Here is a 16,092-nt window from a genome sequence, read left to right on the forward strand (position 1 = left end):
ATATACATCTAGAAGAAAGACACTGCTGTGTTTCTGTCTCCACAGATGTGTGTCAATCCAGCTTGAAGTAACGTTGTCAGGTAATATCCTTCTGTCTAGACAAAGTGGTTGGTGCGCTGCAAGATATCTTGATGCTGTAACGAGTGTCTAATTTTAAAACAGCGGGACTTTCACCTCCAATTGACTAAAGTGGCAAATGGTTACATTGGAAACTGAAAACAGATTGTTGGACAGCCATTAATGTCAACTAAGGGTGCAGCAGGTGCTGCCCTCCTCTGAAGGGCTGTTTGTTCTCCTACATCTGAAAATGGCTCCACTTCATCAATATCATCCAGACAAGGGAAACATAGTTTGTGTTAGTTATTTCCCCCCAAAAAAATGTTACATTACAGGTGAGGTGAAGGTGCATCTTATATAGAGGATAAATCCTTTAAGACCCGCTGTGCTTTGTTCAGTTCCTGGTCTTGACTCATTTGGTCTTCCCATCTCTCTCCAATGTCTTTCTTGGTCACAAGTGCCAGAAAATCCTTTAAAAAATTCAAAACTACGATAGATCCAACCACTCATCTAGTTATCCAATAAGTCTACTATCATATTCCAGTTATCTGAGATCGGGTAACAGGCACAGGGAGGAAATCCAGGTGCCGTTCTCCAAGCAACACTCCAGTTCATTCTGGGAATCCAAAGAATCTCCAGGAGAAAAAGGGATGCATCGTTTTTCCACGTCTTCTCCTCCGTAGGATGAACCAAGATGGCTAATTCCTTTTGATGCAGAGAACTAGTAGCTCAACTTCCACCTTTCTCATGCACCCTCATCTTTTCTATATGTTTAAGTTCCAACAGGAAATAAATTGGTGCTTGTATTCGGCACCCTGTTCTATTCTCCGTAGGACTTAAACCATGACCGCAGATGAGGACCGGACAGTAGACAGACTGCTTTTTCACTAAGCTTTTTTTACTCCCGCATGTCAAGGAAGCACCATAATTACCATTGATGGACAAGATCGTAGTTACCTAAGCTCCTTCACTTGAGGCAATCCAGGTTGTTTTTAATATTAAGGTATGGTCCAGATTTTCACACTTGTTGCTTTCACTTAACATCCAAAATATTGCTATGCTTAGTCAGTCCCATTTTAATGCCACGATGCAGCCTCTGCAGTAAATATGTAAACATGTGAGCAACGCAGTGTGGCTCACGTCCGCAAAGCCTTCTGCCAAAATTAGAAATTACACAGCCTTATTGCCGGATGCCGAAGTCAATCTTTAGAAATCACACCGCTCCAACCGCAGGAAACTGCACGAGTACAACATCCGTATTTTCAAAATAATTCACCAAGACAGACTACATTTGCCTGAAATACTTGCAATATTTATGCATGTATTAGTTATGTCTATGTATACAGGCAAAACATGCAGATTTAATTCTGAAACTTAACTCAAAATTCAAAGTTACAGCGCCAAGCGTCAAGATAGACAAAGTGGGAGAGCAATGGAGGGAAAAATATTAATACCCATCCCTACATACAATGCAGTAACAATATAGTGACAGATTTAATAATTATGTAAAAAAAAAAAAAATTGTTTATAAAAGTTACATATATCTAAACATCACCTGCCTGCCTTGTAAAATACGTTGGACTGCCTTGGATATGGATAGTGTTATGCAAATAAACAACAAATGTTTATAGCAAAGCTCTGAGGCCTTTAGAGAACAGCTGTATTTATACTGATATGAAATTACACACATTTGGACTCTTTTCTAATCACCTCCCTTCTGAAGGCAAAAGATTGCACTGGATATTATTCTAGGGGAAATTCTAATCCAAAATACACAAAATAAGGTCCTACAATAATTTATCAATTCTCTGCCGAAGTAAATTGACTATTTGTTGTATTAAAACATGAAACTGTAAGTTTATTTTTGCATATTTCGGAAGAAAAAACAAAAACAAATTGTGACCTGGAAGTGCTTGATAATTTTTGTCCTGCACTTTCAGGACCACTGAAAGCGTTGTTGCTTTTAACCTACACTGAAAACAATATCCAGCAGCATCACTTGGCAGACCAAGAAACAGAGGCTTTATGCACCACCAGGGTGTCAGCACCCACTCCCTGCACAATTACTGGATATGGTGCTGATGTAATTAAAGTCCACTTTCAACGCTCCGCACACCGTGACCTTTTCCAGTGCAAACAGCCATTGTCTCCGCTAAACCCAGCGCCCCTCCGCTGGGATGTAAATGGATATTTTTCGGTGGTAAAACAGAGAAATTGATCCAGACGATGGCATTCATTGAAAAAATATGTTGGAAACTCATCTGAGAATCTGATGGTGTTTCGCCCCTTATTATTAGTGGCTTTCATTTGCAATTCTGGCAGGAAGATTTAAGAAGCCAGAAAGCCCCCTGATAAGCACCATTATAGGCCATAATCAGAAGCTATGAAGATGATGGTGATGTTTCCCCTGGCGCCGCGCTGCCAGGTTTTTATTCCGCGTCCCTTGAAACTCCCCTGTCAATGCTCAGGCCTGATAGCAGAGAGGGCTGTTTGTTTAACTTGTCACTGGAACAGCGGCATTGAGAGGGAGGGACCAGACGGAGGCAACGAACACGCTGGGATTCAGTCTGGAAAGAGCGCAGTCCTCCTGATCACTGATGTGAACCTTAAGGACACTTGAGGCAAACCAAAGAATTACAGAGCACAGCACTCAGAGCACTGCCACCACAGATAAATGGCTGATTCTTACATCAATCAAAACGCCGAAGTGCAAGACTCTGCAACAGCAGCATTCCTTTTGTACCTCTAAATGAATCAGGCGCAGGAAGAGAAGCTCGGTCATACGCCACAGATTTTCCATCCAACGCGAGGCAGAGTGTGAGCAGACACAGACGTGTGCGCCCCTTGTCTGTGAAACAGCACTCTATTTTGTTCCATTTAAGCTTTTTATATTCAGTAAGAAGGAGAGGCACAAAAGGGGCCTAAAGCTGTCTTGGGTCATTTAACCACACATTTTCCTTCTTCTCCCAGAATGTGTTTTCTGGCAGTCAACGCACAAAGAGGTGACAGATTAGATGGGGAGTTCCTTTACAGGCTGGCTGTGGGCTTCAGGAGGGTGGGCCCGCTCGCTCGTGCTCGGGGCGGCAGCGCCACGCCTGTCACTGTTTGATGGGCCAGCGCAGGAGTGCAGTCGCGGGGAGGTATGATTGATGATATTATGTACTCGTGCAGGATCCGAATGCCAGCACACTCCTGTGATTTAATCCCTGTTTCTTCATTAAACATCCAGGCAGAGCAGATGGACTGCACAAGATCCAGGCTTCGCTTTCCCCGAGGCCAAAGCCAGACCAACGTTACTAATTGATTCTCATAGACGACTCATGCAGAATGTAGCTTAATGCACAGAGAGGCAACGTGACGCTGTTAAAAAGTATGTACCTCTCTCAATTATTTGACTTTTGTTGCTTTGTCATACGTAAATGTTTCATCATGAAATACTTTTTAAATTAAGACGGAGACAATGTGAGTAAACGCAACGTGTAATTCTCAATTTAAAAGCCCTATGCGAACCAACCAAGCTCATGTGACAATATAATTACCCCTCAAAGATTGATTATGAATTACCCGTGATTAATCACATATTTCTGTTTTTTTGGGTACCACCCGGCCTTAGTGCTTCCTAACTTATGGAATCAATAAATTACTAACTAGTTCAGGCCACAGATGCCTCTGCTAATGTAAGTGTTCACGATTTAACAATAGAACAAAACTGGTCAGATATTTATCCCATAATAAATATTCAAAACCAAAACCAATTTAGATAAAAAATGAAACAAAAAACAGAGATTCATCTGTGAAAAAAACATTGAGGATCCCCCTAAGGTGTGTGAGAGTGTGTAGCATTACATTTGGTGTAAAAACAGCATAGCATTTCTGAAAAAGAACATCATAAGTCATTATACAGTAAAACATGGTAGTAGTGTTCAGCAAGAAAAGCCTGGAAGCATGATGCGAGTTTGTGACTATAACCTTAGAGTTCGTGCAATGCAGAATAGTGATCCACTGCAAAACAGCAAGTCGATCTTTAAATGTCTAAAAACAAAAACACATAAGTGGGCAATGTGGTGTAAAAAAGACTGGACTTCCATCAAATGCAAATGTTTTTTACCATCTCATCTGCTTTATTTATTTATTAAGGTTATCATTTCTTACAAAATGTTTTATTTTATCATCTAAAAAACAGAAACAGAAAAACCATTTAAGGGGACAAACAGATTGCAGAACTGCACAAATCATTAAAAAAGCAATACTGACTTAAGGGATGTGGAAAAAATCTAAATTAGAAACTTGTAGAAATCCCTGCCTTAGTCATCATAAGTGTTAAAAAATATCTACTGCAGTAAAAATAAAATCTGTACCACACTGACAATTTAGTTTCATGTACCTTTGGGGAAAAAAAATCAAAAAGGAAATTAATTTGACCGCTTCTCTTGTGCAACAATGACCCCTAGTGTTAATGCAAGAAACCGCATGCTTTGAAACCTAAGCATCTCTCTGCACAAATGCCAATACCAGAGACGTGGTAATCCCTTTGCCTCATGTTAAAGTGTAAAACACGAGGGTCAAGGTATACATTGACAGCAACCCCGATAATCCGAACTTCTGAACAAGCGTTGAGGCTGTCAGACACTAAATCCAAGGAAAAGCACAGCTACACAACCCAGATTAAGCCAACCATCCCCCAGTCAGACCACAAAGGCTTCTTTGTACTTGGATGGCATATATAAAAAGGAGTTGAATTGTTTTGGCTATAGTTTTCAATTACAATTTGTTCTCTTTATAAAAAAAAGAAAAGAGGGTTATAAAATATCTCTTAAATATTCGAGACATATTTTATTTAAGTGCACGGATAGAAATTCACAGCCAGAAATAAAGCGTTGGATTGGCGTTTGCAACATTTCTCAATTAACTCAAAGTGACACAGTTTCAACACTTTTTCAGAGAACAGGAAAACCTACCGGAGCTCCCGGAGACACAACGCCGGATTCAAGAGGAGGTGGCCCCCGACGCATCGCTGGCAGCGACAAATTATCATCGATAGCACTCCACCACATTACCATCAATCTCTCTTTTGAAAGACAAAAAGTATCCCTCCATGCTAAATCATGAAATCAATGCATTTCTATCACTGAGAGGGATCGGTGCTCCAGTGGTCTCTGTGGGTGAGTAATGTGAAATCCATGGCAGGTTAGTGCTCGTGGCCCGGACATGATCAAAGACAAGAGCCCAGAAAAGTTTGTATTGATCAGCCGTCACAAAGCGGCAGCTGAGGAGTGGAAATGTGATTGGAATTTGAAACACTGGCAACTGAAGACAAAACGTCTTGATCTTCTGAGAAAAACACATCTATTAGCTTTTAGCATAATACTGATTTACTACAACTGCGGACCTATGATTGTTGGTTAGATTTTCAGAAGTGACGATCATCAGCTACTCTTTTGAAGCGTAACTTAGTATTATGAAATCAGGTTGTTTAGCAGTTGTGGGGAAGCTCAAATTTTCAAAGATGTGGAGGTCAAAGGTCTAACTAAGTTTAACAGATTTTTTTATTCTTGAAGCATATGCTCTAATGCAGGGGTGTCCAAAGTCGGTCCTCGAGGGCAGGCATCCTGCATGTTTTAGTTATCTCCCTGGTGGTAGTAACAACCTTTTCAGCTTGTCAATGTTCCTCTTAGGCCTTCTAACGAGCCATCATTTGATCCAGGTGCGTTAAACCAGAGAACTAAAACATGCAGGATGCCGGCCCTCGAGGACCGACTTTGGGCGCCCCTGCTTTAATGAGACGTCACCCAGAAAATAAATGTTAATAGATAGAGGTGTAATAGTACATATAGTATTACTGAACCTTATGGTCCGTATATCACTTATTAAGAGGGTTCACACATGTTTTTTCATTGGATTTTAACCAAAGAACATTAATTGATTAAGCTAACATATAAAGCACTCCACACCAAAACGATGCACGAATGGATGGTAATAAAATGTGGACTGGACTCCCATCAACCACTTTTTTTATTTATCTTTTTTTCCTCATCATTAGAGAACAATGACACAGTGGTAGCTGAGATATGGGAGAGTGAATGGGCAGCCAAATAATTATATAACGACATGCTGCTTGTGTATTTATTTTAAACTCTTGATATCTGAAGTTACTTTTTAAACTTTAGAGCTCGTCATGCAATATAAAAATACAAATAAAGTTTAATAAGCAACATTGAATACCCTACAAGGCATTGTCAAGCACTTAATAAATACTAATTAGTTTTTAACAAGTGACTCCTAGTGTTCAAACATTGTAACATCAGGTCAGTGAGTGTTAAATATTAGTGACTTTTCACTTTGATCTTTTTGCAAAAGAAGAAAACAAAGTCAGTTCTTGCTCACTGGCCATACCTTGGATGAAGGTTGTACTTTAATTTTGCATTCAATTTTCATTTGGAATCACAAATGTTCAAGATACAAATTGAAGTGAAAATTGGACAAAAAGTGGAACATCTGAGTGGCAATCTCAAATCCAATATGACTTCTGCCCATTTAGAGTACAGCTAGCTTTAGTAGTAAAGCCGACTCCTGGTTTTGATCTTATTAAATAATTTTCACATGTAGTACATGTAGTGGATATGTTCATTAGCACATAAGAACAGAACTACACTAACTAGAATTGCTAACAGCAGTTAGCTTGTCACTGAGCACTTAGCATAATCCACTGGTTTGATTAGCAAATGGAGAGCAGCAAGGTTAGCTTCTGTTTCATCATTAGAACCATGTTCTGACTTCAGAGAAAGATGGCGACTAAAACTTGTTCTTGGTTCTCTCTGCTTCGGGTTGCACAGCGAGTCCTCAGATTGTTCGCCACATTTTTTGTGTAGTTTGTATTTAAAGTCAGTCTTATGGCTGTAGTTTACTTTTGTTTTTAGCAGAGTTTCTCTTGAGCACTGCTTAAAGCTAGTCAGGTAACAACAGAGTTACTTATAATACAGTGCACACAACTACAGGACTGTTAGTTTCTCTTTAACTTAAACTGCATAAGAATTTCAGAAAGTTTTTATTTTTAAAGAAATAAACTTATAAACTGTACCTCACAATTAGGCATTATTTGCTGTTGCTAACGCAGAGTTCCCTGTTAAAAGTACTTGGTTGTTGCATTTGCTTCATTTTGCTATTGTACCAAACTCGTACTGAACCATGACCCAATAACTCGGTTTAGTACTAGACCGTGATATAGGTGCATGGTCACACCCCTACTAATACATTTTTTGGGGGAAAAGTGAAGCAGGAATCCTTACCTTTGGCCACTTGGGATTGAGCCCACAGGCTTTTTCAGCATCCTCCAGAGCTGCTTGGTGCTGGCCCAGCTTGAGGAACGCTGCTGATCGATTACTGTACAGGATGCAGTTCTGTGGGTCGGCCTGCAAAGCATCGCCGTACAGACGCACGGCCTCCTGGAAGTCGCCCCTCTGACACGCTTCGTTACTCTGCCGCACTTTCTCCATGAACTCAGCCTTACTTAGTGCACACCTCGACCCGTCGTCCACAGCAACGCACCGAATGGGCCTTCCCGCTGTCCGAGAACCAAAGACAGAAAACTGGAGAAAGAGAAAGAGAGACAAATTAACTTGACTAGAAAAAGTGCCAACAAAGAACATAGCAGGGGATTTTGGGTTTTTTTTTCCCCCTTTCCCAGGACCACAGGTGAAACTAATTTTGTTAACAAAGGCAGTGCTCCAACAAGCGTTCTGGTAAAACCACAACAAGCAGCCAAATAAACCTGGATATTCCAGTGCTGAGCTCTGGCTGCCAAAACGCCTGCTGTCCACTGACACACAAACAGCAGCTGAAGTGTGAGGGAATGTTAATGAAGGATGGCGTCAAAGAGAGTCGCACAAATTAAGCCTTTCGTCTCGCATCAAATGCAGATCTTCAGTTAAATAAAAGAAAAAAACCTAATTCTAGACTTAAATTCAGGTGTTAATGAAACAAAACAGTGGTTTCTATATTTTAACTATTGACATTCTAAAGTTGCTGATAGAAACATGGAGATTCTGACATTTTTCATCTACAAATTAATGTTTTGTTTTTTCAAATGAGTTATGTCCTGCTCTAAATAAATTTAACAGACTTTAAAAGAGTCTAAGATGACTTTAGTTATTTTGAAATATTTCTCTTTGTTGTCGAGAAACTGATTGTGATCAACAGTAAAAATTAGCAAAATGTCTAAAAATGCAAGCTACAATAAGCATGATTTTGAAGTTGCGCAATCTTTCACTGAACATTTAAGAAACCTTTAATTTTTGTTGGGTTTTTTATGTTAAGTCATAGCCGGCACCGTTATTGGCACCCTGGTCAATAATTTGAATAATCCCCTTTGCAGTCAGGGCAGCACACCCGTTTTCACCAAAAAACATTTCTCAAAACTGAAGTAAAAAAAGTCTTTGTCTACTCTTCTTTGTCCAATCTCTTGAGATCATCACATCCCAGTTTCTCTCTTTTGCTCGCTTCGTTCATCAACACAGGTTCTCTCCAGTGTTCATGAAGAAGGTTGATTTTGTGTCTGGTGAATCATTTCTGCGACACTTTGACTGCGTGTTCTGTATCACCGTCTCCCCCCCAGCAGTTTATTCAAGCCAGTTTCTGGTGTCTGCTGCATTTCGCTGCATTTCGAAGAGTTCACGACGCTGTCCATCCCAGCACCGCATAGAGACGGATCCGAATCATGGATTACGACTGTCACCTTCATGACTTAAGACACTTTTCATCCACAGACAATGTCCAAAGTATCTTGCCTAAGTGGGAAACTTCATGAACACTTCATAGTTATGGAGACATTGGTTTCATTTTTCCAAAAATACAAATTCCTGATTTGAAGACCATAGTATCCCTGTGCTTGATTGGATCATAAACTTGCCTGATCCAATAATTAAGATGTTTTAGAAACCATTTTTAAGGGGAACACGTAAGACACCCCAGTCAGCAATCCCACATTCTGTTCGGCAACTATGAATTATTACCATCAGCAAAACGCTGCATTCAGAGGATGGCAGGGAAGGCCTTTTATGGCACTCCTTCAAGTCGTTTTTATTTTATATATGTAGCCAGGTGGTAAATTTTGGTTAAATAATTGTACTGTTTCAAAGTGTTGGTTTTCTTGTATCTTACGGTAGCAATGCTATTAAGTGATTTTGTTTCAGTTATGNTACAGCTCTCTGTATTTTGTTTGTGCAGCCAGAGGCCACTGCCGTATTTTTATTTCTTTTCTTTTACATATTGTATTTTCTTTTGAGATCTGCCACATTTCACATTTCATGAATATTTACCAAATGTTTTGGTGCATCTATGTTCTGATTTTTGAACAACAGTAAGGAACAAGACAGCTTTGTTCAGTCTGTTCCAACTGATAATAAAATATACTGCACATTAAGAACCCCAGTTATTGTGTCCTGTGAGGCTAAGTATTTCCCGGGCTACATATATTCACTTTTATTAGGTGGTACTGAAGTTTTAAATCGTTTAAATCGGTCCAAACTGTATTCTTATGATCTGTACTGTACTTTTATGTCAGTATGTTATTGTCTGTATCTTGCACTTCTGCTCTCAATGAATTTCCCTTAGGGGACAATAAAGTATATCTAATCATATCTTATCTTAACAATGCAGTCAAACTAAACATTGCCATTAAAGCAACCCAGGCTTCCTGGACACCTCAGCAGAGAGCCACGGGTTAATCTCCTCCATGCCATGCTGTATTCCCATGCAATTCATGCAAAAGAAGCGCTGTGTGAGATTATAGTAGTGCAATAAAAATATCCATTTTAAAAATTTCTTGAAACTGCAGCTCAGTTCAATGTGCTTCTGCTGCTGGCATCTGTTAGAACTGTATTTATCTGGACCCAGCTGTTCAAACAGGCATCGGCTGAGTAAAACTGAACCCAATAAAGACACAGACGAATTTCCTCCTTCCTGGCTCAACCTGAGTCCCCCTGTGCTCTTGCGTTTCGTTTATCCCTGCTGCCTCAGTCCCTCTCCGAGCAGGAGGAGCAGCTAACCTGACTCCAGGTCTCCAGCGACGGCACAATAACCGACTGATTGCACAATGTAGGTTAGCGTTGTTAACATTAAAATATTAGCTGAGAGTTACTAAATCCAGAAATCCATCTTCGGCCTTTCATTTCTGGAGCCAGCGTCCACTGCACCTCTTTTCTCACCACACCTCCTCCAGCTGAATTGTGGGATAGGGCAAGCTTGGTAATTACTTCCAGAGGCCTACAGAGAGAGAGAGAGGACCCGCTCTGTGGATCAAGCGAGTTCAACGTTAAGCAAAGTCACAGTACAGCATCGGTGCTAATCAAAGGGCTCGCTAGTCTCTCTGCACAGCGAACATGTGAACATTGGTGAATGCCTCAGTAGAGCTGCAGGTCACCTGGACGCTCTGTGGTGTTTCCATGGTAGACTTTAAGGCTTGGAGCAAACACACATACGCAGCGGGTGAGTGACATCCGCTCTGCAGGCGTCACCCATGCCAACATGCACCCAGTGAGGTGTCAGGAGAGGGATCTATAATAGATCAGAGGTCCCATGCAGCTTTCTCCTTCCACAGGAATCTGCAGCAGCACACTGGGGGCTGCCTTCTGTATGTGAGCAGCACTGGCAGGAAGGGTGGAGATGGGAGAGATAATGAGAGCCTGCACCAACACAGGACACACACACACACGCACACATCAGAGCACAAAACACACATACTTCCAACGTGATCACACGGAGATCCACTCAATTCCACTCAGACTTAATCATGCAGACAAAGAGGTCAGATTGAGGGGATTATGAGGGAACTAACTTTCTGCTACGGACTATGTAAGCAATGCAAGCTTCTAAAACAACAATAATACGTGTTTTTGCACGATTGGCCCTTCCTCATTAATAATAAAACAAAACCCTTCCATGCTGTTTAGTGTCTGCTCCAGTAGTCCCCAGACGTCCACTGCGCAGCCCAGGACGCACGGCTGGAAAATCGATAGATTTTTACGAGGTCATTTTGGAATTTTCTCCCCTGGATGCGGAGCAAAAATATACACGGAGCAATAAAACGGACCCAAAAGAAAAGAGAGAGAGAAAAAACAACAACGAGCAAAGCCATTGTTCTGCAAAGTTGTTTACCTTTTCTTTCAGAGTCGCTTGCTTCTCCATCCTGGCTGACTGCGTGTGTTTGTATAACGGCTTATCGGTCTCATCCCATCCCAGTCTCTGCAGATTTAGTGTCGAGTTTTTTGTATGTGTGTGTGTGCGCGTGTCTGTGTGCAACAAGAAGTGCTTCAAAGTTTGTCCAAAGAAAGTCCTCTTTGCGTCGTAGAAGATGGTCGATAAGCGCCAAATGAAGTCCACGAAAAGCTGAGCTGCATACGCTGTCCAGGAGAAACTTTCGTCAAGGAAAGTGCGCCATGTTGTCAAATCTTTTTCCTTTTTTTTTTCTTTCCGTTTTTCTCCTTCCTTCTCTCCCCCTGTTGCCACAGCGGATCTGCTGCGCGCACAGAGGAAGGATAAAGTTCCTAAGTCAGGCCATAATGTATCGGTTAGGTGTGCAGATGAATGATCAACTCTTTGTAAAACTGTTTGAGAAACTTTTTTTTTTCTTTGCGCAGAATTTATGTTGTGGTTTTCTTTTCCAATCATCCCCTGGTATTTTTTTTTTTTTACGTGTCCATTCAACTAGACAGCATTGCACGTAAAATTACTGTAAATTAAGTTTACTGGTAAAATATACAAACTTGCAACTGTATGAAAGAAAGAAATCAAACACTAACTTTGCTGCATATGCTGGCCCATGCTCAGTGGCAAATCTTTTATGTTGCCATGCATGAACTATTAGGCTATGCATAACGCTGGATATTAGATATTAAAAGGAACATCTTTAGGGAACTTTAAGAAATAAGGGGGTTTTTTTATGTCACAAGAAAAACTCTGTGGGTTTACATACCAGAACATCAGTCAGCTGAGTTGGTTCAAAAACGGTTTAAATGAAACCTAAAGTGTACAACAGAACTCTGTCATTAATTATTAAACAGATATTCGTTTAAAATGCGTGTAAGGAAATATCTTCTTTCTGCTTCTATTAGATTCAAGAGGAAATGTAGCAGCTAGGAGCTGCTCATAAAAGCATTTGATTAGCTGATCATCAGTGCCTCTATAAAAGCAGGAGTTAGTGCCGTGGTGTTGGAGATTTTTGGTCTCTAGACTCTTATCTTCTGTCTCAGACATGTTGGACTTTTATCAGCTGAACTATCCCCCTTTATTTCAATCAAGCCTGCCACTTGTGCTGCTACCAGTTTGCACTTAATGGGGGAAAGAAAAAAGCTTGACACACCACTGCAGAAAGTCTGGAGCACAGTCTGTGGTGGGCTTGCTAGTTTGCAACAAATACTTTATTATGATCACGACACAATAACAGGAGAACATGCGAAATGCAAAGATGTGGGTGAATGTCACAGTAACAATATGACGTGATAAACAAACAATACATTTGTGTAAATATCTTTTTGCTACTGAACAACATCTGCAGTTTTAGGACTTTCGTTGTAGTTTCTTCATGATTTGACAGCCTTACCAACTCTGTCTTCTACAACTCGACAAAAACCTCGGCAACAGCACTGGGGAAGCAACTGGATTTCTATTGACAATCTGAAGTTAGAAAAATGAAAAAGGTTATTCAGAAGTGAAGCATTATAGACAACATTGCCTGTCGATGTCTCAGCAAACGAATGGGTGTAAGCGGCTTGTCGCTACTGTGAACATACATAAACTTCACATTTCAACATGTCAGTGCCCCTTTGTTAGCTTCCACACCTCCAACTGCACCACCACATACTTTCCAACAGTCATCTAAGTTACTGAAAGTAGTGAATCTTCATCTTTCTGCAGCGTAGAGGCCAGACAGTTCACTGCTCAGCGTATGAACGAGATGATAACTGTGTTTTACTTGCTTTTAGCTGATATTTTATTGCTACTGTAGGTCACCAAGATGCATGTAAGCAGTTATTTTTTTAATTTACAGCTACTTACATGGAAATTGAGTATACTTAAAGTAATATTACCATAGTTGTGGTCTGTGGTTCAAGGGTCTGGCCATAAAGTGGCCATTTTGGCCTTACAGGAAACACTGCCGGGAAAGATTATAAAGAAGGTGCCATTTTGGGTCTCTATTTTTGTTGAATAGATGCACCTAATGATTTTATGTAAAATTCTTCAGTTGTTATGCCAGTGCATAAATCAGAAAATCAACACAGGCACATTTCCAGGCAGAGCGACTCCAAATGAGTCAGACTGGATGTCCTCTTGCTATAAAACATTGCTGACCATCACATTAACCATGATGCCATCTCTAATGTTAAATCTCTAGTAACTGCATGCACAGTTTTGGCTCCAAAGTGCACAGGAAACCAGATTCATATATTTCTTGCAAGAGCAGATCCTCACCAGGAGGTGGTGTGAGAATCTTTAACCAGGAAGCCTCCGACCTGGTGACTGACAGTCATGGTAGCTGTTGATTCAAAAATAGGAAAATGCATAAATACACCTATTAACTGAAAACATTTCACAAATTCTAACCGAGAATTTAACTTAAGGGTTTAAGGGTTTAGAACATATTTAACAACAGCTTTGCCGTTTCTCACTGTTCATTCTGTCTCTGGTGTTGGAGCAAAAACACAGACATTTGTCTTAAACTTTGTTAAAATCATACCTTAAGGAAGAATAAGAGTATTGAATAAGCAGCATAGTTTTGATCAGAGAAATTATTGATTCTTGATCAGTTGATATTCTTGAAAAGATTTCAACAGATTGATATCTGTTGATTATCAATCTGTTGATTGATAATCAACAGATAAGACAGGTTCTGAGACATCAATCCGCTTTTTCTCTTTAATGTGTTTGAACCAGGTTTCTCAATTCTTTCAAAAAAGGGTTTAGAAAGAAAATCCAGAATAATTACTTTTTTCAAGCCTTAGATTTGTTTCTAGCTGACAGAATAATTTTGCTTTCTTTCACACAGAGTGACACATATGTTGAATTAGGTCAAATAAATCATAAATAAGAGCATACGTTAATCAGGTTTTTCATTATGTAACACATACAAGAGTTAAAATAGTTGTTTTTTTTCTCATTTAAGATAAAAAACAGGCCTCGGCAGATAAAAGGCAACTGCAAGTCCATGTCAACAAAAAAAAAAAACAGAACTGAAAAGCTGAGTAAATCTCAACACTGCTTGCATCATGTTTAAAACAAATTTGCTTTCGGCTTGGACAGATATTTTCAGCCCGCCAAGTAGACAGATTTTACAGCCCTGTGTCCGGCTCATCAGCCAAAACTCCGGCTCATTCAGGTTTGAACCGTCCACTCACCCAGAACTGGCCCAGAAAGCTGCTTTTGGCAGCTGCTAAAATTGTCTCACCTCTTTTGGCAGTGCCAGCTGTGAGCACATTTCCTTTAGAGGGGGGACAACATGCAAATGCTTAACCGTAAAACTGTCATGTTGTTCCCTTCAAAGGTGGAGAAATGACAATTATGCTGATTCACGCAAGAGTTAAAGCGTTTTTTAAATAAGATCCGCCTGCAGGAGTCCTTTCATTTGGTCCCTTTTGGGTGGTGAACAAAGCTAGGACAAAATAAACTGCTTGAACATCTAAATGAATACATCTGATATTGACAGGTTTTGGCAGCTAGAAAGAATGGGATAAAAAGCATTGGGTGAAAACTCGTTGATCTTCACCCCATCCTGTCCTGGCAGTGACTGGGGAGGGGTCCGCTTCTCAGAATGCCTTCAGATGATTGGATGGAGGTGTGTCCCTTTTGGTAAGCCCACTCTTAAAGCAGGTATATATTCATTTAACATACATAAAAAGCCCAGATATAAGAGCTTTGAGGATAAATCACATCCAAACCCCTGCTTGGTTTCCTGTCCTGCTCTGGTAAGTTGAAGCACTCTCAAAGCAAAAAGCAATGATGGGGGGGAAGAATCAAAAGGATCCAAGTTTCCATGTGGACTTAACACGAGAAGGGGGGGCAATAATGTAATGAAATGTATTTTTCAGAGCCAATAATATCCAGAGAGCGACTTGAGCTCATTTTGACATGCCTGCATTCTTTCTGGAATATTTCTGACTGGTCAACTCGGAAACTAAATCTAAAGCCACCGATGTGTAGCCAACACCTGTCCTGTCATAAGGATATAAGGCATTTTGAGGTTTGTTTCGACATGAATCCACCAGCTGCATGCGTAACTATGCGCAATGTGTCTCTGAGAACAGTTCTTGTAGATATAACCAGTGTTTTGTGTTGAACTGACTGTCCAGGAATGACACAAGGAATTTAAAATTTGCCAGTTTCAACAAGTTGGTCATTAAGTAAAACTGGAATCACTTTCGGTTCTTGTTTATCACTTTTAATTAGTTCTACTTCCTTAAGAAAATGAAAAGGTATGTTCTTTTGTGAGGGAATTTAACTTTTACTGTCCCAGTAATGTCAGAATTAATAATAAATAATAAAGATTTTGTGGTATTCTGATTTAGTAATGCAAGTATATTAGTTGTGTTACCTCCCCCACGCCACTAGAGGCAGTAGCAAGTCCGAAAAGATGCGACTAAGGAGCAGATTTAGAAGTAAACCGAAAGCTACAGAATTTGCTAAAAACTGAGTTGCCCTGAAGTAAATAAAAGAATAAAAGAAAGAAGTTCAAATACACTCTGAGAGCGAAAATCCTTATTAAAAATAAAAATATATCACAGATTTCAAAAGAAAATAAAAACGGAAGTATAGGAAATAGCGCCCCCTTCACTTCCGGATTGCAATGGTCCCACTTCTAAATAACGTATGAGACTGACAGTGGTCCGTCCCCGCCCCTTTCTGTTTGCTGCAGCGAGGTGTACTTGGAGCAGGTGGGTAGAGCGTACTGAAGAGCGAGAATGGGGGGAGGAATTGGGGGGTAGGAGGTTGTTAGCGTACCGAAAAGCGAGAATGGGAGGAGGAGGTTGTTAGCGTACGGAAAAGCGA

General features: G+C 40.3%; 2 protein-coding genes across 5 annotated transcripts in view; one reads left to right on the forward strand and one right to left on the reverse strand.

Annotated features, from left to right (window-relative positions):
- The window catches only part of LOC103470552 (tetratricopeptide repeat protein 28), a 229,247-nt gene extending 217,759 nt beyond the window's left edge, over nt 1-11,488 (reverse strand). The window contains exons 1-2 of one of the 2 annotated variants that reach the window (XM_008419086.2): nt 11,209-11,488; nt 7,344-7,643 (exon numbers count right to left, since the gene is read on the reverse strand). In XM_008419086.2, coding sequence (XP_008417308.1) covers nt 7,344-7,643; nt 11,209-11,238 — 330 coding nt within the window. In that variant the 5' untranslated portion in view covers nt 11,239-11,488. The remainder of the gene's footprint in view (nt 1-7,343; nt 7,644-11,208) is intronic. The other variant, XM_008419085.2, reaches the window with a different exon arrangement.
- A 3,467-nt stretch (nt 11,489-14,955) lies between these two features.
- Nucleotides 14,956-16,092, forward strand: part of LOC103470553 (L-serine dehydratase/L-threonine deaminase) — a 6,939-nt gene continuing 5,802 nt past the window's right edge. The window contains exons 1-2 of one of the 3 annotated variants that reach the window (XM_008419090.1): nt 14,956-15,011; nt 15,135-15,286. Coding sequence is in view for 1 of the 3 variants with exons in the window: in XM_008419088.2 (XP_008417310.1) it covers nt 15,913-15,977 (65 nt within the window). In the remaining 2 variants the exon portion in view is untranslated. Of the gene's footprint in view, nt 15,012-15,134; nt 15,287-15,874; nt 15,978-16,092 lie in introns of those variants that run through there. The other 2 variants (XM_008419089.1, XM_008419088.2) reach the window with 2 other exon arrangements.

This window comes from Poecilia reticulata, linkage group LG9 (genome assembly GCF_000633615.1).
Source record: "Poecilia reticulata strain Guanapo linkage group LG9, Guppy_female_1.0+MT, whole genome shotgun sequence".
NCBI lineage: Eukaryota > Metazoa > Chordata > Actinopteri > Cyprinodontiformes > Poeciliidae > Poecilia > Poecilia reticulata.